Source organism: Leptodactylus fuscus, chromosome 7 (genome assembly GCF_031893055.1).
Source record: "Leptodactylus fuscus isolate aLepFus1 chromosome 7, aLepFus1.hap2, whole genome shotgun sequence".
Taxonomy (NCBI): domain Eukaryota; kingdom Metazoa; phylum Chordata; class Amphibia; order Anura; family Leptodactylidae; genus Leptodactylus; species Leptodactylus fuscus.
The window spans coordinates 27,690,445-27,717,670 of NC_134271.1; the positions used below are offsets into that span (position 1 = coordinate 27,690,445).

The 27,226-nt window shown below is 42.9% G+C and overlaps 1 protein-coding gene across 2 annotated transcripts in view; it reads left to right on the plus strand.

Annotated features, from left to right (window-relative positions):
* Positions 1–284: 284 nt before the first annotated feature.
* MACROD1 (mono-ADP ribosylhydrolase 1) overlaps positions 285–27,226 on the plus strand; it is a 496,680-nt gene continuing 469,738 nt past the window's right edge. The window contains exons 1-3 of one of the 2 annotated variants that reach the window (XM_075281508.1): positions 285–566; positions 4,426–4,527; positions 7,895–8,014. In XM_075281508.1, coding sequence (XP_075137609.1) covers positions 332–566; positions 4,426–4,527; positions 7,895–8,014 — 457 coding nt within the window. In that variant the 5' untranslated portion in view covers positions 285–331. The remainder of the gene's footprint in view (positions 567–4,425; positions 4,528–7,894; positions 8,015–27,226) is intronic. The other variant, XM_075281509.1, reaches the window with a different exon arrangement.

A 27,226-nucleotide genomic window follows, 5' to 3' on the forward strand; every position in this document is an offset into this window, starting at 1 on the left:
TTTGGGCTCCCTGAGACCCCTGGGGTCTGGTAACAATTGCTGCCCCTGAACTTCCTATAGCTATTCCAATGAGCAAATGGTATATGGGAACAGAGTTGAACATATCCGTGAAGAAACCAAAAACTGACCAGGTGAGGTAAATCAATAACTAGGTTGGTCTACAAGAAAATGGCGTCAGTCATACGCCTGGTGAGACGCACTTGCGTTCCACGCTGCCTTCTCACTAGCGCCCTCTGTACGCCGGCAGCTGCCAAAGTCACTTATAAGGAAGAACTATCTCCCCTGCGCTAATTATAACGTCGTCCTGTCAGCCACGGCTAAATATATCCCCATGACTAGTGCCGTGCTCACACCCCGCGGGCTCCTCAGTGTCCGCTCCATAGGGCGCGCAGTGGCCGCCGCCGCCTCAGCTGTCTCCATAGCTCAGGGTGTCCCGCTCTCCCGCTATAGGGCGCCTCGCACTCTCCCTCTCTCCAGCTCCTTCACTTCACTGACTTCTAACGCTTGCAACATGGCCGGGAAGATTGACCTGAACTCTCCCTCCACCAGCTGGAAAGAGGCCAAAAGTGAGAAGCTTAGCCGTGCTGAGCCTAACCCTGCCTGCTGTGAGCCCTGCTAACACCCGGGAATTGCTCTCCTGGGGTAGAGCCATGACAGGATTCCTCCTCCCGTGTGCAAGCCTGGGGCAGGTGAGGTGCAGGCAGCCCCTGGCACCCCTTGTACCCTGCACTGCCCTCACCCAGCTGCAGGGGGAGCAATCCTGTGAGGTGTCAATAAATGCTATGGTTTGTGTTTCAGTCCCTCAGTGTTGTTCCCACCTCTGCATGCTGTCAGTGAATCAGTTTACCTCAGGAAAGCGAAGACCTGTCCTAACATTACAGACTGTGTCAGTGTAAGAAGTCCTTTGTAGGTAATACAGCTGCACGGCTATGTTCACACAAATTGGATGCGTATTTTTATAGTGAATCCCAAATGGCCGAATACTGAGGCTGAATTTCAGGGGCTTCTGTTTTCCTTTGGAGCTAGTGCAGGACCGTGTATGGGGATGGCCGCCTTGGTCTTGGTATGTTTTTGGTGCTGAAACTGTAGAAGAAAAAAACATGCTGCATTTTAGTTTCCAGTGTGAACATATCTGCTAATTGTGCCAAAATTCTGGCCCAAATTAAGCGAATAGGTGATACAGTCTTACCCCGGAGCATGTGAAAGCTGTGTATGATTTCTCATCCAGTATCAGTCACTGTCATAAATCTGGTCCATTTCTCCACTATCCAGTCTGTGAGGGATTATTGGCTAGTGCTTCTATTCACTGACAGCAAGAGGTCATGAAACGGATGTTGAAAAATTGCATCTCTGATGCCTGTGTTAACAGCGCCTTAGGTAGCTACTGGTAGAGCAATTCCCCGGTGTAAAAAGGAAAATCACTTATTAATGTTGCAAAATAATTAGATGTATAGTTCGATCTATTTATTATTGCAGGAATACAGTCAGTAGTTTTATTCTGAATAAGATTAAGGGAGTGTTCACACTACCGTCGGTGTCTGACAGACAGTGTCCGCTGCTAATGTCCATGCAAAATCTAGTGTCGGACATTAGTATCAGACACTAGCTGTGTCCGTGACATTTTGCATTAATTCAAATGGACATCGGGTGCGTTCTTTTACTGTCTGTGCCTGTCCTTAACTGTCCGTTCCCAAAGATGTCCGGACTTTTCAAGCGGACAGAAAAAACCTACATCTCGTTTTTATCTGAAAAGTCGGACATCTTTGGGAACGGACACTTAAGGACACCCACGGACAGTAAGGGCTCGTTCACACGTGGGGCGGTGGGCTGGGTTTTGGCACTGTCAGCTTTCCAGCAGTATATATAGAACTGCCTGTGCCCAATATGATGAAAGGTCCTCTTTAAAGGGATCCTATCATACAAAGACATTTTTTTCTTAGTAACACGTCGGAATAGCCTTAAGAAAGGCTATTCGTCTCCTACCTTTCGTTGTTTCTCCGCGCTGCCATTCCGTAGGAATCCTGGTTCTGGCCACCTCCATCTTCGTCAGGAACGTCCTCTTCATTCTCTTCTTGTGGCGCAGGTCTCAGACTTCTAGGCCTCGGGGAGAGCTTACTGGGTAAGCGGCCATTTTCTCGTGGCCTGTGGGCATGCGCAGTCTGCTCTGCCCAAGGCCTTGAAGTCTAAGACCTGCACCGGAAGAAGAGAATGAAGAGAATGTTCCTGATGTAGATGGAGGCGGCGCTGGAGAGTTCTCTGGCAGCATTGGGGACGCCCCCAGTGCTGTTTGAGCGCTGGGGCCCGCCCCCAGTGCTGCAAGAGAACTTATTTGCATACCGACAAGAACTGGGATTCCTACGGAATGGCGGCTCGGAGAAGACAACAAAAGGTAAGAGACAAATAGCCTTTCTTTAAGGCTATTCCGACGTGTTACTAAGAAAAAAGTCTTTGTATGATAGGATCCCTTTAAGGCTAAAGCCCCATGTAGCAAAAATGCAACAAAATAACAACACATTTTGTTGCTTTTTTTGAGCCAAAGCCAGGAGTAAATTGAGCAAAATGTATAAGAGCCCTTCTTATATTTTTCCCATTCCTTTAGTAGATATTCTTGGCTTTGGCTCAAAAAAAATGCAGCAAAAGCTGTAACAAAAAAATGCTGCGTTTCTGCAACGTGGGGCCTTAGCCTTAATTCTGGTTTTACTTACGTTCTATAGTTATTTAGCTCCCTTATACTGAGGTAGGATCTGCTGCAGTGTGGACGTGTCTGTTTATACGGGCCTTCCCCATATGTCTGCAGCCTCAAGACTTCGGAGATCAGTTTTCAGGAGTTAAATTTAAAGGCAACCTGTCAGGAGATTTTTGCTGCCTGAACCGTGAGCCGCAGGAAATCTGACAGGCTCCCTCATTACAGACCATTATGTTTTCCTCTGAAACGCTGAGGCTTTTATGAGGAAGTATAAAGGTGAGCTGAGAATGGGGAGAAGAGATCTTGGGCACAGCTCCTTCCCATCTTGGCTTAGACTGACAGGTCCAAACCCTGACACATCAACCTCTTGGAAAGTCAGGATTCATCAATGTCTTTAGCCGATCATTCACATGAGAGCGTTAGCCGCCAAATGATTGTTGGTGTGACATCCATCTTCCCCCAACAACCTCATAAGCATGCAGATCTGGCTCTGCAGACTGATCACCTTGTAATAGGTAGTAGGATTAGAGGCGTCTGGAGATCTGCTTATCTGCTGGAGAAATAAACGCCTGCTTACAGTAAAATTCTTGATAATACAATCTTATCATTTGTACTTCTGCATTAAAAGTTAAAGGATTTTTCTAGGTTCACACTATTGATGGCTTCTCCTTAGGGTAGGCTAGCAATATCAGATTGGTGGGGACTGACTCCTGACGGCCATGTATTCACACAGCCCCTCTGGAAATATAGGATCTATTCACATGACCGTTCTTATAAACCATGTAAAAAAGCAGGACATGCCGTTTCCAGTTTTGTTTTCATGGATCCCTCAATAGATAAAATTAGAATTTTTTTTGCCTGAATCCAGTCTATGAAACCCCCATCCCACCAGTCCGATATGGATGGCCTTTAGTAAGATTGCATGAACCCCATTTATTATCCTTTGCTCTAGTTTAGTGGCATAAAATAAAGTTGCAAACCTGGTATTTGTGACCTTTTATATGACACTTGCAAGAAGAATTTTCATAACTGGCAAAGAGGGGGCACAGTGTGGGCAGGGTCATCGGCACCGCCAGTTTTAAGAATTTGCACCTAATTTATGACCAGGTCTGCGCATCCTCCGCCAATACGTGCCATGTCTTGATCGGTTTTGCAAATGACATTCTTGATCTGTCCCAATGTGTGAAGCTGCCCTTTGTGTTGGCGTTCTCTTTTATTACTACGTTTCAATGGGATAAAACACAAAGGGTTATGCAGTTTCTGACAATAATGGCCTATTCTTACCTAACCTCATAGATTTCAATGGGACAGTTCTGCCGTACCCACAATCGCCCCTACAGTTTGTCCGGTGAGTGACCAGCATGGCTCAGGGTATGTAAACAATACCAAGAGCTGCGCTGTCTCTGTACTGGTGATCTGCGGAGGTCCTGGGTGTCGGACCCCCGCAGATCTAATATTTATGACCATCATTGTTAGAAACTGAATATCCCCTTTAAATATGGGCAGTTCTGAAAACCTTCAGAGAGTTTTACTACATTTATGTAAGTGACCCTGCTTATAAATTGCGCTTGTATATGTATGGGGGAGATGGAAGGAACCGTTATTGGCTATTGAAGGTGTAAGTTTTTCTTTTTAATAGCTCAATCCCTATGTTACTTTACCAGAGAAAGTAAGACTGCAGTTCAGAACTTGTATTGCTAATATTATATGTATTTTCTTCTTTTTATGTCTATGTATAGCATATCTGAAAGGCCTCAACAGTAAGCAGAGACGTGAACATTACTCTCTGAAGGATTTTATCAAGCTGAAGGAGATACCATCATGGAAAGACACAGCAAAAAGTGAGACACAAGTATTCACAGTCTGCGTATGGTGCTATAAAGAACTTTGTGTTTGCCAATGACTGGTGCTGTATTTTAGAACATATATGTATATATGCCAGCATTCTACGTATGTAGAGGGCTTAGGATATGTTCACACATAGAAATTCAGCACTGATTTTGAGGCGTATTTCGCCTCCAGTTCATAGCAAAATTCTGCCCTGAAAACAATGGAATGCATTGATCGAAACAGAATGTTGATAGAAATGCTACTTGATCTTTCCGCCTTATTGATCTAGGGCTATTGAGCAAGTGGAACCATTGCTGGGAACAGGAGGTCTGGAAAGTGGAGAGGAATCTAAGGGCTCGTTCACATCTGCTTCGGGAGTCCGTTCTTCAGGTTTCCGTTTCCTGCACAAAACTGGGCAGGAGACGGAAACCTGCCGGCATCTTTCAAACCCATTCATTTAAATGGATTTGGAAAGTGTCCGGCTGTGAGCACCGGTGAGCGTTTTATGCTCTCCACGGCGAAACCTTTTTTTTTAAAAAACCGGACACAGAGTCAGATATGCAGTACCCTGTGTCCGGTGTAAAAAAACAAAACAGTTTTGCCGCGGAGAGCGTAAAATGCTCACTGGCGCTCACTGCCGGACTCGGCATGACAGGTTTCCGTCTTCTTCATGCAGAAGATGGAAACCTGATAACGGAGTCCAGGCGCTGGTGTGAACCCAGCGTAAGGTGGTCGTCCACCTCAATTCATCCTCCTTTTCCACAGTCTGAATGAGACCTTTGTATGAATCTGAAAGCTTGCTTTTATATACCGTATTTCATAGCCACAGATCACACACTGTAGGTGCCAGTAGTGGGCTTCATCCTGTTGACAAATATAGTGCAGTGAATCTGCCACGGTCTAGGAGAAAGTGACTCGCGGTTTCACATAAACAATGAAACCTCTCCAAATGACCTCTTCTTTGAGAAGACCACCCCCTTACCCAGAGACCACATTTTCTGTAATGGATTTTCAGTTCTCTATATTAGCCACCTTCTTTGAGCCACACAAAATTGCATTAAAAAGTGTTCTTGTAGGGGAGTGGTTCTCTATAAGGCCACTTTTCAAAGCAATTTTGGGTGGTCGCTTCAAAGAGGTTTCACTGTACTTTATATTCTTTATCCCAAATGTAGACCTTGTTACCTTGAGTCAGCGTGCATTGTATTGAGCACAGTGACTACATTGTAAATCCTTGTATTCCGTGAAATATCACTTCTGCAGCTTCTTCTTTTATATAACTTTGCTGTTCTCTGTTCCTCCTAAATATCTGACAAAATTGGGTATTTCTCTTATTAAAGGGGAGTGTCCCTACACAATTACAGGGGCAAACTGTCAACTAGTAATACTCCATCAATTTATTCATACATTTCTAGGAGGAATAACAGGGGAACAGCACAATGCAGAAATCTAGGGATAAATGCTGCAGAATAAAAGACTTTCTTAAAATAGAGATATCAGAAGAGCCGACAGGCCCTCCTTAAATCCATTTCTCTTCTTTGTCAGACATATAGTATTATCATGTTGAGCCGGGAAGATGTTCTATCCTCGTCCATGTTATAAAACAGCAGAGAACACAGGAGTATACATTAAACACACAGATATCCTTAGGTAACGGTTCAATTACACACCGCGGTTCCATGTACGATCCATTGGAGAATGACCGGTCATTGCTATAATTGCTGTGCTTAAATGTGCAAAATGATTGTAGCAATTCTCGGGTGGATTTAGCAGATGTGCTTAACCATTTTTCTCTGTCAATCACATTTACTGCTACAATGATAGTGTGGAGAGAGCAAATGCAGAATAGACATCATTTTGGGGATTAGAAGACATTTATTTTGCTGCAAAGGGAATCATTTTTACAAGAAAAAAATCTTTCCATCATTGCAAAAAAAAAAAAAAATGTATAGAAAAAAAACCTTTCCCTGTAATAGCGTAGAACTCAGACCGTCATCCTGATGATACATTTTCAAGCCATCAAGTCTGATGGAGAGAAAAATCGTGGCCGGTATTGAATAGTATTAATAGAAATATATCATCATGAATTTATTATTTACAGGGGTTGTCCACTTTCTTGTTAACCACTGTGCAGTAAAATACCTGGCACTTACTAATATATCCTTTGTCAATGTTCTGCGCAGTTTTCTATATATACAAAGCCACAACTGGTTGTTGGCACATCTTGTTATCGGAGGGCATATAAATAGTGGTGGATTACAGGGCATGTTGGGACCTGTGGTTACATATTAGCAGCTCTGCGCTTCATCGATGATGTGCAAGGTGTCTTCTAATTATTATTGGATGCCTACATGCCGAGAGCCGCGCTGCTCAGGTTAGTAGTGGTGGGTTTTGATACTGCAGCCTGTGCGGTCACATAGACTTTAATGGGACACTGCTGCAGTACCTAAATCCGCCACTGCAGTTAGTGCAGCAAGTGAGCAGCGCAGCTCCTGGCATGTAAACATTGTCCTATCCCGAAACAGCAATACCTGAGTGTCAAACCCTCACAGATCTAATATTGATTATCTATCGTAGGGATAGGCCATCAGTTCTAGAAACTGGATAACCATTCTAAAAACCTCAAAATGTGACTGATGTTTATTTGGTTAAACTGACAACTGGGTGTCACCATTCGTCTTACAAAGAAGTGTGTCCTTATGCAGCTTGGTACTGGTAATGGAGATGGGTCACCATCAGTGCAGTGGCTAACACTCAGGCCTGCTGTATTTTTCTCTCCGGAAAATACACTGACCCTATTATAGTTTATGGGGTCCGTGTGGTTTCCTAGCTAACTGCATTTTAAGATAAGATAATCCTTTAATAGTCCCACAATGAAGAAATTTCAGTGATATAGTTTCATGGATAGTACAGTAATGCGTATAAGTTTCCGTTTGGGGGTCCCTAAGCGGAATACCGAATGCAGATGTGAATTGGGGCTTTAGTTGTCAATTTACTCATACATTTCTAAGAGGAATAAAAGAGGGACGGCACAACAGAACAAAAATTCTAAGAAAAAGATGTTCTAGAATTGTTATTTCTTGAAATACAAATATTTACTAAACTATACATTTCAGGCGAGGTGAAGGGTCATCTTTGGAAGTTTGCATATTATCATTTTCATCACTTACGCTAGGTCCATCGGGGACCCCATCTATGGAGAGGCATACCATTTAAACAGCGTAACCCATCCCATTGACTTTAATGGGGTCCTTTGTTATATGTGGTGCGTTACTTTTTCATCCGCTAATTTTTGGCACGCACTGCAATGAACAAAACTTTATCAGTAATCACAGTAAACAGAAACTTTCTTGACAATGTTTTCCCCCCTTTCCTCTATAGAGGCACATGTCAAACAACCTGAGGAGGTCAAGTTCCCAAAGAACAAAGATCTGAACGAGAAGATTTCTCTCATCAAAGGAGACATCACTAAACTAGAGGTAGATGCCATTGTTAATGCAGGTAAGAAGAACAATATATCAGTCCTGTGCATATTGCAAGAGAGAAGGAACTCTGGAGCGTTTGCTATGGCGTACCCTACAGCATGTAGGTAATCTGTGCTTGTGCAGCTGTTGCCCAACAACTACGAGAATGTGTAATGAAGTGCGGCCACTTATTAGCAGGAAGGTGAAATAAGCGCAATCGTGCGGAAAATGTCCTACTTGCTCATTTTCTTTCAGTGTTGGAAGTCATGTATACAATGTACCGCAATATGTACATCATTAAACGAAGGGGCAATGTACTAATATGCAGGTACTCTGATAATAGACTGTGGCACAGCATGTATGTTGTACTTCAGTCATTATATGATTGTAATAGGAAGGTGTTTATCTGTACACGGCCTTGTTGGCTCTATCGGCAGCTGTATTTTCAGATGAGACACAGAGAACAAATGGATCCATACCAAAAAGTATCTGTATACAGTCAATGTAAGAATTGTTAGAGATATAAGAACAGGGTAGAAGAATTTCAGTTGGAGAAGATGAATAAGCAAATAATCATATAAACGTTTGGCAATTAAAGACAGGGCCGGTATAAGGAGCTAGTGAAGCAGACATCCGCCAGTATGCTTTACAGCCGATGCAACCAAAGAACAAGAACAAAGTGACTAGGGCAGCCAAATATAATCAAAGTACAAAAACTTTATTTATACATCAATGTTTAAAAGAATACACAAGGGAGGACAACATACTATCAGACTGGAGGCTCGGATTATTACCCAGTGTGTATTATGAATAAAAGAACCAGTATCCACTGTGTGTCATATAAATGTCGTATCCGCAGGCATAGGTTTGAAAAGTACGAAACAGTGTGTCATGTAAATACTTGGGCATAAATACACAAAGAATGCCAGCATACAAGAGACTAACACACAAGTAAAGCATTTCAGCACACTAATCCCACATTCTAAACAAACCCATGCTAGCAAAGTTGCAGGAAAGGCATACCTAACAGGGACAAAGCTCCAGAATCCCCTGATGGCCTATCCTTATGACAAGCCATCCATATCAGATCAGTGTAGGTCCTACTCCCTGACTGGACTTTACCCTGCAAAGTAGCCAAAGAACAGGGTATTAAAATGTAATTATACAACAAAAACCAAAGAGGGATAGTCCAAACTCAACATCTATAAAAGTATAGATTAAAATGTAAGTATACTTTTATTTTTTCACAAATCAATAATGCATGTGACAGGAACAGACTTGTAATATAGTTTATTGAATAAAAGTGCCTGTTTCTTTATTTGACCCCTTCTGTCACTGATCAAATCTATATAATATGTCTACTGAGAGGGGAGTGGGGATCTCCTCATAGCGGAAATACACCTGCACTAGAGAGACAGGTCTTCTTCACAACAAAGGTGAATTACAGGGATTACTATCCAGCCTTCTGGAAATTACTCATTCAATACGCTTTAGACAGCCTCATATCTCTGCCCCCCCTCCCCCGCCTCTCCATAGACTGCATTGTAAACTGCTTGTGACCAAAATGACTCAGATAGGAAGTAAAGACAGGAGTAATACAGTAGCTAGACACAGGCACTTTTTTAATGAAGTATATTGCAAAGATTGTTTCTCTCACCTGAACTATTCATTTATGAAAAAATAAATAAAAGCCTACAAAAACAAACAAAAAAGATTTTTGTTTTGTCTCCTGCTTGTTAACACTCCAGGCTCTTTTATGTATATTGTGCTTATATCCTCTTCATTCAGTTACTCCTCTGCTCCTTGTAGGAAAATCTTCATCTTTAGATTCTTCTGTGATTTTCTGTTATAGCCATCATGTCTCACTACAGCTAGAGCTAGTACCATCTCTACCCCCTCTCACCACAGCAAGAGATAGTACCATCCCTACCTCACAGGGGATAGTGTGATTATCCCTTTATGTATGTATATTCTTCTAAATAATGTAAGAATCCATAAGCATACAGTCAGGGAGGCTGAACTGTGTGACAAGAGTTGTCCTATCTATCTATCTATCTATCTATCTATCTATCTATCTATCTATCTATCTCTCTGTCTGTCTATCTTATACTAGAGTTCTGCTTTAAAATCCTGTAAACCCCTCTTAAAACCAAGAGTCCTGCTTTATCCTATTAAAATGGCATTTTGAATCAAGTGCAGCAGCTCGATGAACAATAGACCACCTTAGCCATCTTGCTAAGTTTCACGAACCCTGCGGGAGGATGTTATAGAATCTCTTCTTTGATCACCTTATCCTAAGGAATAACCTATAAGGCAAATCCAGTACATGAAAGTTTTTATCTAGAATATAAAACATAACTTAGAATCCTTAATGCTTAAAACATAAGCTTAGGCCTGGCGTCCTCCCTTTTTACACATTTCGAGCTGATCCCAACTCTTAGTCATATGATCTGAAATATTATTATTATTACTATCTGGAGATGTATACTTCTCTGACATTCTGTCGGTGACCTGTATCTTTACCATAAGGTTTGTCTGGCTGGTTGTGACTTATTTGGAGCCGATACATTGGAATTTGCCTATGTTTTCCTAGTCCTGAATCTTGCCTAGTAAATACGTGCCACCACTACATTTCTCCGTATCCTATTTAAGATGTAAATGACAAACCTTTCATAAAACACTAAACATAATACTTATTATCTGCTGCATTCTGTAACCGAGAACGAGGGAGCAAAGGTAAGGTTGTCTTATACGTTGGCTCTCTTATCTCCGAGCCCCTGATATTTCTGCTGTGCTGGGAATTGTTTTGATATTTTCATTTGGCGAAGAAGCTTTACCAACATTTACTTTCATTTCATGTTTTTTCCTCGGCTAATTATGATCCTAGTTTTAATTAAGTAAAGGTTGTAATGTATTTGAATCAATGGGAATGTAGTTACATAAAAGGTTTATGAAGTGCCGCGGCGGCCGCTCCTGGGTTACACTTCTTCCATTTGCCTTATAATGGTGAATATTTCACATCTAATTAGTATTGGATTCAGTCATTCTGCTGATAATGTGGCTTCACCTACTTCAGCCTTCAGTGTCCTCAGGAGTTTTTAAAACCAATGTAGGTTTTATCTATTCACACTTAGTCACTTTGCTGCCTTTTACCCAGTACAAATTTGTTATCCATTTTAGTCATTGCCTCGGTATAATCTTCAAAATGAAATCCTATTGATTTTTAGGTAGTCTGAATTTTTTTACCTCATGAACGACATCATAAATATGGATGACATCTGGGAGCGGGATCCTTCATTCTTCTATCGGACTCACCGAGGGTCTTTGTTAATCATCACATTGTTAGGTGTCTTAGCGTATGGGGATTTTTGCTTTTGCAAGGCTCTCCTGCTGCTACGTGGATTTTAAGGTAATTTTTTTGAGTAGCATAGCACAAAATATTAATAGGAAATATTCCCATGTGGCAGGATTAACCAGGAGCCAATAATTGTCATTCTAATTTTTACTGTGTCAAAGCTCATGTCTTAACTAGAAAAATTACAGGGGTTGTTCAGAAGTTAGGGCAAACACAGGAAAATAAATGAGAAAAGACTTACTCTCCTATACCGAGCGATCTATTGTCCTGTTCTGGTTCATTTTCCCTGCCATGCTGGAAGCAGAGAGGTTCATTGGTCTCAATGGTTGCTGGAGAGGGACCAGTGACCACAGTCTTTTGAAGGGCAATTTTGGACACTAAACCTCCCACAGGTCCTGATAGACTCAGATTTTTCGTCCCAAATTGCCATGTTTATAAAGCCATCTGTGTCTGCAATAAAAATAAAAAAGCTTTATATTCCCCCGGCTGCTGTACTACCTGGACTGGTGCAGTACACCTGAGAGCGCATGCCCTGCACCTCCGACACTTGCAAAGGGAAGCTGGGGTGTATGGCCTTGGTCTCACTGAAGAACTGCGTAGGCACCAGGAGCTTCAGAGAGGAGTACGACGAGACTCTCTAGGTAAGTATATGGGTCCAATGAGACCTCCCCAGGTAAGTATAATTTGGATTCAACACATGGCAATTTGGTGCAATAATCCCCCCCCCATCTACAAGGACCTTTGGCTGGTTTAATGTCCCAAATCGTCCTGACAGGTTCCCTTTAAATCGGACATTGAAATCAATGCATTCGGCTGTGCAGTGGTTGTGTGACTATGGCCTTGCATGCCCATTTTCCACACGCCACTCCCTGAAAAGGGGGAAAGTCTGGAGCATTAATTGACAAATCTGCATCTCTGGTAAATTTGCATGTGGATTTGGTAAAATCTTATCTACTATAATGTATGGCACGGATTTCTCTCTGCGCTTCTGCAGCAGTAAATCTGCATTATACAGTATCTGTCCTATCTGGACATACTCTTAAAGGGGTTGTCCGAATAGTTGCAATTTGCATACCCACAAATTCATGTCCAGCACCAGGGATAGACGCAGTAGGTACCCACCTAAGGTGCCTTTACAGGGAGTATGCAAGACGACACTTTTCCGTTTAGGTTTTTCGTACATTAACCTGTTCTCGCTCTGCACCGTACTATTACATTGCTCTGAGTGTATAGTTCACAGTAATAGTACGGTGTTCTTAAGCCGCAGTTAACCTGGACACTGTGTTGCTGATAATGCTGTAGGTTGCGTCAATGAGCACTTTCCTTTAGCACATTTTATCACCTATTACCCAGGAAATTATGTTACACTTTTTGTGGCTTGGAAAGAATCTACTGAAACCTGCAAATATGTGGTAAAATACCAGGGCTTTCCCTACAAAGGTGACGGTGATTGGGTATCTGATATGTATATAATGGATATAAAGATTACAGAGGATCTGTCACCTCTCCCGACCTCTTCATTGTAGTAAATATGTGTACTCTCCCTGTAATAACTTTTCTGTTATTGGGGGCTATTCACATGACCGATATTTTGACGGACTATATAGAAAAAATACGGTAGGTTCCGCTCTCTTTGTTTGCATGAATCCCTCCACTGCAATGTATGAGGGATCTGTGGAAATGTCCGCCTCTCGGGTACAAAACCGCTGTGAGAAATGGTTTGCACCATGGTTGTGTGAGTGTAGACTTAGTTTATATATAGATTTTTATATATAGTGTTTTTTTTTTTTTAAATATTAATTTCACACCATTTTCTTTCCACCAGGGATTTGCTCCTGCCATATCTTAGTTTCTGTTGTTTTAGCTTGTCATGTGAGAACAGCGGCGCGGTTGCGGCCCCCTGAGATTATCAGTTGATCCAGAGCCTGGCAGTAGCAGGGTTAATGGTATAAGATGGAACGCGTTAGAGAAGGTATAGATGATAGAGAGGAAACGGTGGTGGAGAGAGTGGGATGGGGCGGGCGAGGGACAGATTAGGGAGAGTCTAGTTAGCCAGCTGTCAGGAGATAAATTGCATCTATCACGCTGCGCCCCTGACATCCATTACTGCTAGGGACAGATCTTCATGTGGCGTCACCTCCTCTGGGACTGTCACTGGACTACCTTATAAGTAATGGGGTTTATGCCTGTTTAACCATTGCTTCGCTGGTTACAAGTTATGATATTCTAGCAGAAAATGATATCGACAGCTCCATACTAGGTAGTGATTTTGTTTCACTGAGCCATGAAATAACATCTAATGTTGTCATGTGTACACAGACGTGTGATACAAGAAGTATATCTGCGTATGCCCACACACAGGCATCTCCCTTCCATTACAGTGTATGAAATCACAGTATGTGACAGGTATTGGTGCAACATTACATTACTCCATTACACTCGGCAGATTGAGAGGTGCTATTACTGAAAATATGGGATCGACTTCATGTGCATTTCCTATTAGCAGCTGCCTGGATGCCGTGATGCTGGTTTATAAAGCAAGTTCTACACACAGCCAGGTTTAGTATTGTAAAATTTAGGAAGGTGGCAGACACGCTCATTGGTGTGCAAAGTGGCTTCTTCCAGAAAGAAGGGAAGTGTTAACCCCCAATAGAGGGCACTAGAGAGACAGTTTTCCTTCTATCTGGGACCCAACCAAGATATAATTCAAGAATGTGCGGAAACAATTGGACTTCATATGACATTCTATACTATAGGATATGGGTTGCATCTATGGACAGAGAGGTAACTTGAAGCTCCTGGACCCCAGTGTAAAATATATAGAGGGTGGCCCCCTATCTACCCTGTGCCATTAAGAATATGAGTTTATTTTACGTGGCAGAAGACCCTTTTGGGGCCGCCTTAATGAGGTTGTCCAGGAATTACAGTTTTGAGCCAGGAGGCTGGGGAAGGTGAAACATCAAAAAACACATCACCAGTCCCCTGCGCTCCATCGTCTGTCGCCGCTGTCTGGTCCAGCGGGGCCCTGGGACGACTCTTGGTGGAAGTCCTTGCCACACATGATCACTGAGACCAATTGGTGGCTTCAGCAGTCACTGGAAGTGACCCGAAATTTCACTGGTGATCTATGTGAATAATGTGTGACCGCTGAGGCCAATCACGTGTGGCAAGGACTTCCGTGTCCCTGGACCACACTGGAGCACCAGGGGACAGGTGATCATGTCTTACATAAGCACCCGTCCTAAATATCTGCAAAGATAATCATGAAAACTTAAAGCTCTTCCTCTGTTCGGTTACGCTATGGTCACATTTGCACTCAAATTTCCATTTGTGGGAACCACCTGGAGACCCCACCATAGGAAACCTAATCTGCTTAAAAAAAAGACCATTAGATCTGCCAAATTTCTGTCTGAAAAGATTCTTGCAGGACTTTTCTCTCCACTTTTTTAAAGCGGAATGAGGAACAGAGTCCCCGAGCAGAGACAGGGCGCAGGTGTGAACCTAGGCTTATTTCACCTGCATTATGAAATTGGAAAAACAAGTTTTCAGACTATTTTTATTTATTTAGACAAAACCCCCCCCCCAAACAATAGTTTTATGTAAGATGAAAACCAACCAGCAGATGGAGTTTGTGTTCACCTCCTGTTCACCCGCTGAGTATTTATTGTAACATTTACCTGCTATACTTGTATGTAGTGTACTGCACGCTTATGTGAATTTATAGATTTGTGTGTCTATCGTTTATATGCAGTACATGTATTTTCCGTATTATGTGACAGCATTTGACAAAAGTTCAGGGGAAAGTACCCCATGAAAGTGTTGTATTTGTTTCATCGTAACGATTTCTTGTCAGGGATCTTTCATGTACTTTACACTTGTAAGCACTGCGGAACTGCTAGCCCCATAATTATATTCATAGGATTCCGGGGAGCTGCATTTCTCAAGTGGACTTGTGTACTTGACCTTATTAGTCTATGGGCATAACCTAAGGTTAGAGCTGAATGTTTCCTAGTGCTGAACACTCCGGACATAAAGATGCGTAGAAATATACTGTATTAAAGGGATAACATCCTAGTTATACATTTATTATAGACTAGCTGCTACCCGCGACTTCGTCTGCGGTGATTGTAGAAGTGTGTAAATAGAGTGGCGGGTGAAATGTTAATAGTGTGTCAAAGGTATGGGATATGACTTTTTGTAAATTGAGAGAATACGTGAGCCTTTTTTGTTTAACGTAGTTTTTATTTGAGCTGCTCTACGTTGTTTTGCGAAAGTGTACATACAGTGTTTGGTAGCGAGGTCTTTCAGGTGTTGGTACAGCGGAGTAGAGAGGGCAGAGGTCCTGGCAGTGTTAGAGTGGTACGAGAACTTACCAGTGTCGGGCTGGTGGATGTATCCTGCAGAGGAAACATCAGGGAGGTGATAGCGGCGTCGGGTAGTGTTGCGGCCTGGAGCCAGTCTTTCGGGTGCTGCGGCCTAAGCTGTAGGTGCAAAATGGTGGCGTGCTGGAAAGACGTTCTTTATGTGTGCAAAGTGCGCATGCTCCTGTGAAGCTAGTGGAGTAGTGTGGTAGGCGGTGCCGCGGATCCTCCCAGCGGTGGGGGTCGGCAAAGATGGCTGATCCGGACAGTGACAGAGGTAGCCTCCTGCAGTATGGTGAAGGTGAGGGTGAAAGTGGGAAAGTATATGTGAATGAGTGTGTGGGGTTAGCGGCTAGGCTATAGAGGGTAATATGAAGTTTAGGGGCTTGCTATGGTCCAAAGTGTGTGAGATTGTAGAGATGGTGATGTCAGTTTGTTTTTTGCGGGGGTCCTGTGGAAAACGTATCTGGGTTATTGTGTTGAAAAGTAGCCTATTGCGCAATCGGGTGTATTAACTATGTTTGTGGAAAATTTGAGCCAAATCGGTGGAGCGGGTTTTGTGTGATTGACCGCCAAACATCCAAACTCACAAACATTTCACATTTATAATATTAATAGGATTCTAGTCTAAGACATAATATACACAATGGACTGATACATGCAAACCTATATTGACAGAGCTATATATATATATATATATATATATATATATATATATATATACACCTGTATATATATATATACCTGTATATATATATATATATATATATATATATATATACCTGTGTATATATATATATATATATATACCTGTGTATATATATATATATACCTGTGTATATATATATATATATATATATATATATATATATATATATATATTCTGAAACTGACATTTGCACTGCGTGTTTGTCCAGTGTTTTAGTCCATCAATGGATGAAAAATTCCTATAAGCTCAACTTTTTTTGATTGGCATTTTCAGGGTAAAAAACAGACCTGACAGGCCCCATTATAGTCAGTGGAGTACCTCAGGATCTCTTCATATCAGACTATTTTATTTTTTTTTTCTGTTCTGGTCCTACAACAGACTAACCCAACACAGATGTGTATATAAGGTAAGATAGCCGTTGACTGAAAACTTATTTTGCTGACGGCTACCTCTGCCGATTTCTCTTCCCTATACGCATGCACACTGGGTTCTTCTGGGTATACATGTGCTGTCAATAAGGAAAGGTGTAAGTTGCTGCCAGACACCTTTCAGGGTTGATCTATCTGACATCAGAAAGATCGGGCATGTTGAAATCTAATGAGAATCCAGTCTAGCTGAGAGGCCACCATATACAGTATATTACCACATGTCGTTCCTACAAGATAGTCAACATTTATCTAATGCCTAGTATATGGCCAGCTTTGCCTTGAAGGTACTTTAAAGGGAATTTGCCAGGGGCTCACATGTCAATACAGTTGAGGGTTTAGTGTCCCAAATCGCCTTTTATAAAGCAATTTGCATTAAAAATAAAAAAAAGTTGTGCACTCCCTGCACCAGCGCAGATCTTCAGTGAGGCTAGAGAAGGACATCTTGGTTTCAGTGCACATGAAGAAGATCTAGGGCGCATGTGCTGAGTAGCCAGGGAGTACATTGTGGCTTCACTGAAGAATAGCACAGGCGTCGGGAGCACCAGAGAAGAGTCCAGTGAAACTTATCGAACTCCTCTCTTGCTAAGTATAAAGGGCGATTTGGGACATTAAACCCTTGATCAATAAGGACCTGTGGGTGGTTCAGTGTTGTAAATTGTCCTGACAGGTTCTCTTTAAGAGGGCGACCTCTTTAGAAAACCTCTAATACAAATATATGATATAGTGCATAAAGCATCATTACATGCATGATATCCAAGCAGCCACAGTACATCTTAGGGGACATTATACTGAGCACCGTTATACTCATAGATAGTCCAATAAATGTTTCCTAGAAAACCTGTTTTATAAATATGCAAATAAGACTCAATTACAATGGACGGTCCACAGGATCTGTATTCAGGTTTTTCAATGGTGCATCTATTAGCCTATGTAATGGTGTGATGGTGCTGCACATAATGTCCCCTCCAATTCACCATTTCTGGTTTGATATCAAGTTTCTGGATGACAGGCTCCCTTTAAAGTAGCCTCGCTTTTTCTATTAGCTTCACTGCACAGTATATTCATATACTGACAAGTTTATCTGTGCCTTTAATGATCTTTCTGCAGGGCATAGAATACCTACTCTATGATATATGCTAATTTATACAAAAACAAACCAATTATGGCGCCTCTTTGAGCTTAATAAAGGCACATTTATGCATCTCTATTATGGATGCCAAATTACCCCCCCCCCCCCATACTTGCCTGTCCCTGGTCTCCTCACATGACTACTGAGGCCAATCTACGACCTAAGTAAAGGAACTGGGACATGGCAATTCTTTTTCCTTAGGCAGCAGAGGCCACTGATTGGTGCGGTGGGGATGTCTGCCAAAGCAAGACAGTAGAGCAGCAGGTAGGAGATACCGGAGAACTGGGGACATTTGAGTGTTTTGTTGTTTGGGTTTTTTTTTGTTTGAGGCCGGGGCTAAGTCTGTAAGTAAACATTAATTTTCCTCAAGTCATGTTCTGTTTCTCCATCAGGGCACTGTTGTCACCTGCTATTACGGTTTAGCTACAGTACCTAGACGGATTCTGAGGTTGTATAAGACACGTCCTGTGACCGGTTTATGCTTCTGGTCAAGGGTTCTGGTCCATGACCCACTTGAATGAACTGTAACCCTGTGACCAGGGCTGACTAATTACATGACCAAGTCCACAAGGATATGATTTATATTAGGAATATGCTATAATTCTAGGTGAGTAACTCCTATTCTAAAGATATACTGGGCAAAAGATGCAGAATACTTTTACCATTCCAGCCATACCAAACATGAAGATGAAATTATAATCCCTTTTGCAAATTTGAGTAATTTGGGATGTTTATGAATATTAACAGTCCATGTGCTTGACGTCTCCTTAGGGCCTGTTTTCAACGACCATAGTCCTGTATGCGGATGGTTATCAAACATGAATTATGACATCCACGTATTTGCTTTGCTTGATACAGATTTCTCAGGTGTCACGCTGAGTAGATTAGTTGTCTTTTCAGACCCCCGAGTATAATGATCGGAGAGCTAGGAGAGGTGAGGGGACATAAAAAACATTGTTACTTACCTCTCCTGGGCTCTGGAAGGTTTTGGGCCTACTTGGTGACCTCCAAAACGTCACGTGGGCCGGGTTTGCGTCCTTATGCGTCGCGACGCAAGCCCGGCTCATGTGACGTCCCATACATCATTGAAGATGGCCGACATCCGCAGGGAGTGTGCCGGAGCCCAGGAAAGGTAAGTAACAGTGTTTTTTTATATTTGTATCCTCCCCTGGGTCTCTGATCATTACGTTTTGGGGTCTAAAAAGACCTCAGAGTATAATAATTGTTCATGGCTAGTCCACTATGAGGCTTAATATCATGTGCAGGAATGTGGGTGACGGTTGGTCGGTCAGTTTCTTTAAGGGGGGGGCGCATGTCAAATGTTTGCCTTGGGGCCCCGCCATTCCTAGTTACGCCATTGTGTATGGGATAGGACATGTCTGACAGAAACTTTTTCCCTTCTCTCGCACACTTACCTGAAACAATCCTGCCTATGTATAAGGAGGTCTGGAGGAATAGCTGCAGTGAATGTTTGCTGACAGCTGTATGGCCGCCTTAAATAATCCGATCTCCTCGGAAGGAACAAATGAACGTTGTATTGTATTGCAATTGAATTTGTGAGATGTATTTAGAATTCATTCTCAACCCAGGACGACAATGTCTGCTTAAACATCTACTTTGATGCCTAAGTGCCTGGATACTTGACAAACCTCTCCATCATAATAAATGACGATAAAGAAATGAATATAGTCCATTTAGGCTCCGTATCGAGTCATTTGCTGTAATTTCTTCCTTCCTTCCGCTGTCTTTTTTTTCTCTTTTGCTCAATGTGTATTTTTTTTTTTACCATATATATACAATTTAATCCTCTCCCGCCTGAATCGATGCTTTTTTTTTTTTTAATATCTGAGCTGGAAAGCTCTCAGGTTGGCTTTTAAAGACTGCTCGGTGACAAATTATTTTCTGAGCCGGGCATTCATTAGCTGCGAGCACTCTGCGCCCTGGCACACCTTCTTGTTTGTTTTAAGAGAACGAATCTCAATTTTCTGCGGATAGAGGGCAGCGCAGAAACTCAGTATCTTGCACATTGCTTAAACCTCCCCCCCTTCTTTCCAAACCATCTCCTCTGCTCTGTTTCCTCAAGGCAGGAAATTAATCTCTAGAGACCATAAATCACCCTGTTTATTAAAAGAATAAAGAGCTTTAACTAACAAGAGGTTTTGTCAGCGCTCCATAAATCTGCTCTCCTGCCTTTTGGATACCCATATGTGCTTAATTCATATGTATAAGTCCAGAGCGTGAATATAATACTTGTCCATTAAATTCTTCTTGACCTGATTAAAGTCATTAGCTGTGAATAATTATCTCCTCTCCGTTTCTATGCTGAGCCGATATAATGCAAATGGCCTCATCTTTACCACGGATGAGAAGTGTTTGCTAGGCGATTGGTTTCAAAAGAGTCTTCTTTCTTAATAAATCAAACCTGGGCTCAGTCTTACGGTAAAAATGAATACGTTTTAATAGAAAAAGTAGCATATGTTCTTCCCCTTGCGGAACTGCATAGCAACATAAAAGCGGATGATGAAATTTTTTTTTTTTTCCTGCCGACACCATTGAAAGCACAAGCGGAATGACATTTGTTCTGACTGGTGTTTTTATGAAAGTCTTGGGTTTCTATGGAGTCCATTGCGGATGAGCCCAAATGAAATTACAGTCTCTCACCTTGTTAATTTGATTCATTATGAAACATTGCGCTCATAGACGAGCATAGCAAATTAATGGACCTCAATGAATTTAATGTTTCATTACTAAAGCTAGACATAAAAACACAGATAAATTAGTCCTTTTGGGACTAGAGGGTCAATGATGTGTTTTAGGATAACGTATTTTAGAAGGAGACAATTATTTTATTTTTTTATAATTTCACAGTCTTTAACAGCTTCTCAGTGTAGCGCTGGCTTTTCATTCCAGCCCTGTATCGGCGGCAGGTTCCAGCCACGGATCGGCGGCAGGTTCCAGCCCCGGATTGGTGGCAGTTTCCACCTAGCATCTTCCTCTCATTGTTTTCAATGGGCGACAGAAATTGCTGCAGGATGCAGAAAAAAATAAGCGTCCTGCTCGATCTTGCACAGACCTAATGGGCAGCAGAAAGCTGCAATGGAATTCCCTGCATCAGCATCCCGTTGCAGGCTGCTCACTTGCGGAAAACGGTTGTGGAAACTGAAAAGGTATGCCTCTTAATTTTCCACTTAAGGCCCACGTAGGGTCCCGCAGCAAAAAAAAGCACTGCAGACTTTGTTTCCGTTATACTTTTAGGGAAACCACCGGTGTTTCCGTAGGTCTAACCGCAATAGTTTTGGAAATCTTATTGTATCCGCTGCCCGTATTTTTCTGGAAAATTTGGGATGAGATTCACTAGAATCCCATCCACACTGCTATGACTGTAAAAGACTGTGTTTTTTTTGTTTTTTTTACACAACGTTTCCGCCATGGGCAAACCACAGCGTTTACGCCATGTGGGGCCTAAAGGGGTTTTCTGGGACATTCCTTAGGCTAGGTCATCATTTGAAGATTTGTGGGGTCTGACACCTAGGACACCCACGGATATCCAAATGTTACTTCCACTTCAATGGCTTTGTGTTGTCATATTCATCAGTCACATGGCCTGATTGCAGCTCTGTCCCAATCAAGTGAATGGGATAAGCTGGGATACTATGCACAGGTGCAATACATATGTACGGCGCCCCTCTGTCAGTACTGAAGAGTTTGTACTGCTCACATGAGCGCTGAAGCCTCTTTAAATAGCTGATCATCCAGGGGCCTGGGTTTCATACTCCTGCAGATAGGATAGGGCAGGGGTAGGGAACGTATGGCTCTCCAGCTGTTGCAAAACTACAACTCCCAGCATGCATACTGGCTCTGCTGTTCTGGGAACTCCCCTGGAAGTGAATGGAGCATGCTGGGAGTTGTAGTTTCACAGCAGCTGGAGAGCCAAAGGTTTCCCTACCCCTGGGATAGGGCATCAATTAATCCCTTAGTGGCCACAATTGGTTGATGTCAGCACCTAAGCTTTGACCTGGGGAGGGGGATTTCTCTGTCATCCATCGGTTTCCCCAGTGACCGCTGTGTGTGTGTGTGTGTGTATACTAACTGGAAAGGTAAGTACTGCAAGATAATAATAATAATAATAATAATAATACATTTTATTTATATAGCGCCAACATATTCCGCAGCGCTGTACAATTTGTAGGGTTAAAATACAGACAGATACATTACAAAGAGAATCATTTCACACAATGGGACTGAGGGCCCTGCTCGCAAGAGCTTACAATCTATGAGGTAGAGGGGGTGACACAAGAGGTAGCAGGGGCGGCATTACTTATACAGGGGTCAGACACTTCTGTAATAGAGGTGACTGTCATTACACAAACATAAAACTTTATGAGCCGTCACCAGTCGTGTCCTGTAACATGTGGATGGAGCTTGGAGCTATAAAGTTATCCTGAGATGACATCATATCATGTGGGGTAATGTGGGAGCGGGGACAGAGGACGGTTAAGGGTTTACGTTAGACATTGTGATAGGCTTGTCTGAAAAGATGCGTCTTTAGTTTGCGTTTGAAACTGTAGAAATTGGGAGTTAATCTTATTGTCCAGGGTAGAGCATTCCAGAGAAGTGGTGCAGCTCGGGAGAAGTCTTGTATACGAGCATGGGAGGTTCTGATAATAGAGGATGTAAGTGTTAGGTCATTGAGTGAGCGGAGAGCACGGGTTGGGCGGTAGACAGAGATGAGGGAGGAAATGTAGGGAGGTGCGGCATTATGGAGAGCCTTGTGGATGAGAGTAATAACTTTATATTTTATTCTATAATGAATAGGCAGCCAATGTAGTGACTGGCACAGACCAGAGGCATCACTGTAGCGTCTAGCCTGATAGATGAGCCTGGCCGCTGCATTCAGAATAGATTGTAGAGGGGAGAGTTTAGTAAGGGGAAGACCGATTAGTAAGGAGTTACAGTAGTCAAGGCGAGAATGAATCAGAGAGACAATAAGTGTCTTTAGTGTATCTCTGGTAAGGAAAGGGCGTATTCTGGAGATGTTTTTGAGGTGGAGGTGACATGAACGTGCAAGTGATTCAACATGAGGGGTGAAGGAAAGGTCTGCGTCAAACATAACCCCAAGGCAGCGGGTCTGCTGCCTAGGAGTTATAGTAAGGCCTGAGACTGCAATGGATATATCAGGGACAGATCTATTAGATGGTGGAAACAGTAGTAGTTCAGTCTTGGAGAGATTTAGTTTCAGATAGAGAGAGGACATGATATTTGAGACAGCAGAGAGACAGTCACTGGTGTTCTGTATGAGTGCAGGGGTGATGTCACGGGAAGATGTGTATAATTGGGTGTCATCAGCATAAAGATGGTACCTGAAGCCAAATCTGGCAATGGTTTGTCCAATGGGGGCTGTGTAGAGAGAGAAGAGCAGGGGGCCTAGGACCGAGCCCTGAGGAACCCCAACAGCAAGGGAAAGAGGGGAGGAAACAGAGCCCGCAAATGATACACTGAAGGTGCGGTCTGAGAGATAAGAGGAGAACCAGGAGAGCGTCGTGTCATTGAGACCAACTGAGCGGAGCCTATTGAGGAGGAGATGATGGTCAACAGTGTCAAAAGCTGCAGAGAGGTCCAGAAGAAGAAGAGAGAAGTCGCCATTGGATTTAGCCATTAGGAGATCATTGGAGACTTTTGTGAGAGCCGTTTCAGTAGAGTGCAGTGCACGGAAGCCAGATTGTAAGGGGTCAAGCAGAGAGATAGCGGATTAAACGAGAATAGACCAGGCGTTCCAAGAGTTTAGAGATGAAAGGGAGGTTAGAGACAGGTCGATAGTTAGCAGCACAGGATGGGTCCAGGGAGGGTTTTTTCAATAGCGGGGTTATAACGGCATGCTTGAAGGAGGATGGGAAGATTCCAGAAGAGAGAGAGAGGTTAAATATTTTAGTAAGGTAAGTAGTGACAGCAGGCGACAGAGATTGGAGAAGGTGTGAGGGGAAGGGGTCACTGCTGCAGGTTGTAGGGCGAGATGAAGAAAGTAGTTGGGAGACTTCCTCTTCTGTAACAGGTTCAAAAGATGAGAATGGACAGTCTGAAGTGCGGTTGGTGAGGGGATCCTTGCTATGGTAGGTGGTGGGATCAATGCCACCTGCGGCTTGGGCAGTGATTTCCTGACGGATCTTATCAATTTTAGCATGGAAATACGTGGCCAGGTCATCAGCACTAAGGTCTGTGAATGGCGTCTGCACCTTGGGTGTGAGTAAGAAGTGAAAAGTTTCAAAAAGCCTTTTAGGATTGCTGGATAGAGAAGAGATGAGGGCGGTGAAATAGTCTTGCTTGGCGAGGTGAAGGGCAGAACTATATGTTTTAAGCATAAACTTGAAGTGGAGGAAATCTGCAGGTGAGCGTGATTTTCTCCAGAGACGTTCGGCACACCTAGAGCAGCGCTGAAGAAATCGTGTTTGTGGCGTGTGCCAGGGCTGCTGCCTCCTACGTGGGACTTTACGATGCCATCCATCATCTGGTGGCTTAAAGGGGTTTTCTGGCCCCTAATGGATTTTTCATACTGATGATCTGTTCACCGTATAGGGTACAGTTATGTCATTTGTGAGTGTCTGACACCCAAACCCCACACAGATCCGCTGTTTCAGCAGCCTCCATGTACCCGAATCTGGTGCAGTGGACGGGGAGCTTGTGCAGGCTTTCCAGGAGCGGAGCTGCAGTTCCCAGGTGTCACTGCTGTATATTTATTAATATTTATATAATGGCAATAAATGACAGACCTATCTACACAACCCCCCCTCTCCAGTGTATATACAAGTACAGTAACATTAAACCTGAGCAATCGGCAGCGTAAATTGTAATCACAGTGTGATCAGAGTCTCGAGGGATGAGATAATCGGGTTTTCTGTAGCAATCTATTATTGTGCTCAGTCCGGGCTAGTAAGTCGATTACTAGTAATTGAATGTTTGCAAGAAAGATTGTTTACTTAGAAGGAGAGAACACATTAAAAATGTGACTATTTCTGTCTTCTGCTGGAGAATACCGAAATCCTCACCTGTAATCTACCCTTTTGCCATAGTTCTACTATTCTGCTGTTTCTGGGCCCTGCATTTGGCATCTACACTGGAAGAAACCACTTTGTACTTGCATATACGTCAGATGCACCCATAGGGCACCATTCACAGAGGAGAGGCCAAAAAAGTTAATTTTTTTACCCTTCATTGGTTTGGCATACCATTTTTCTACCATACACTAATGCAGAGTAGTGTACGTGGGCCACCCCATAAAAGTATGGCTTTAACTTTTTTTTTTATGTAATGGGGGACGCATACCACTATATGCCACTATATGACATTGGGGTATATGTCAGAAAATTTTTCTAGATGTGCAGTCCTGTGCAAAAGTTTTAGGTAGGTGTGGAAAAATTGCTGTAAAGAAAGAATGCTTTCAGAAATGGAAGGGTTAATAGTATATGAAAAATCTAATCCCATCAATATTCAGTGTGACTTCCCAATATCGGACAATTATGTCATCTCAGTCTGTCTGGGATGACATAAAGAGACAGAAGGATTGAAGCAAGCCTACATCCATAGAAGATCCATGCTTAGTTCTCCAAGATGGCAGGAACAACCTCCCCGCGGAGTTCCTTCAAGAACTGTCTGCAAGTACCGAGAAGAGGTGAAAAGCAAAGGTCGTAGCAAATATTGATAAGATTTTAGATTTCTCTTTTCACTTCATCTTGTTAAGTGACAAAAATAAACTACTAACACTTATATTTTTGAAAGCATTCCTATTTTGCAGCACTCTGTGCCTAAAACTTTTGCACACCACTATATACTTTGGCCTAAAGACTTACGCTTTTACAGAGTTTTGTCGAAACACCTCCTGTAGTTACAGGTCGCCTTGTTAGCGACCGATCCGTGATGACAAATAGTCATTGTTTTTCATCATTATTTTTCGACGTGTCACCCATTACTTGAGCCTTGTGCACTTTTCAGTGTTTTTAGCATTTTTTTCACGTCAGTGCTCAATGTATCAGGCGGCGATTCCATCAAGATTTCAAGTATATTTTTTAACAGCTAGAATAGCTAAATCTTCCATAACAGAACCCCAAAGGACGCCATAAGTCTGGGGTTTGTCTGTGTCCATTTGGATCTATCAGAAAATGTATCTGGTACTGCGTCATGGCCTCTGCTATAATAAGCAGTAATGGATATCAGGTATCTATTGTGTAATAGATACTTACACACCATGGTGCATCCCTTTGGCTTGTAATGAGTCCATCAAGTTTGTAGTTTATTCCTCTTTACAGTAGACCAGCGCAGCAGGCGCCTCTTTAAGGGTTATTTGGTTTCCAAGATTGATGGCCTATTCTGTTGAAGTCTATGGAAAGCAGTGACATTACCTACACTCGCCCCCTATAGTTTGTATGGCAAATGAGCACCACATTGACTCAGTGCCGGTGATCTGTTGGAGTTCCAAGTGTTGGATCCCCACTGATCTAATATTGATAGATTATCCCAAGTATAGGCCATCAGTCTTAGAAACCAGATAACTCCTTTAGGCTGGGGCCCCATAGGCCGGAAACACCAGCCTATGGGCAGAGATGGGGGGACATGAATCTGGGAGCAGAGATGGGGGGGCATGAAACTGGGGGCAGAGATGGGGGGACGTGAAACTGGGGGCAGAGATGGAGGGGGACATGAAACTGGGGGCAGAGATGGAAGGGGACATGAAACTGGGGGCAGAGATGGAAGGGGACATGAAACGGGGGGTGGAGATGGAGGGGGACATGAAACTGGGGGCAGAGATGGAGGGGGACATGAAACTGGGGGTAGAGATGGGGGGACATGAAACTGGGGCAGAGATGGAGGGGGACATGAAACTGGGGGCAGAGATGGAGGGGGACATGAAACTGGGGGCAGAGATGGAGGGGGACATGAAACTGGGGGCAGAGATGGAGGGGGGACATGAAACTGGGGACAGATAAAGGGGTTATATGAAACTGGGAGAGATGAAGGGGGAATATAATCTACAGGTGATTGTAGGAAGATTATACTGTGTGGGGGCACATGAAAAATGAATGAGAACGGGCGGAGTCAACATAAGAGTGGGCGGAGCTAAGTTTGCCGTGGCACGCACGCCTGCCGCATATTTTGTCTCTCTTTCGACTCTTCAAAAGTTGGGAGGTATGCCACAATGTCTGAATTTGGTACCAGGTCCTACATTTTTGCGTGGCCTAGTTATTTTGTTTTTGCGCCATCTATAGGTCAGTTCACTTT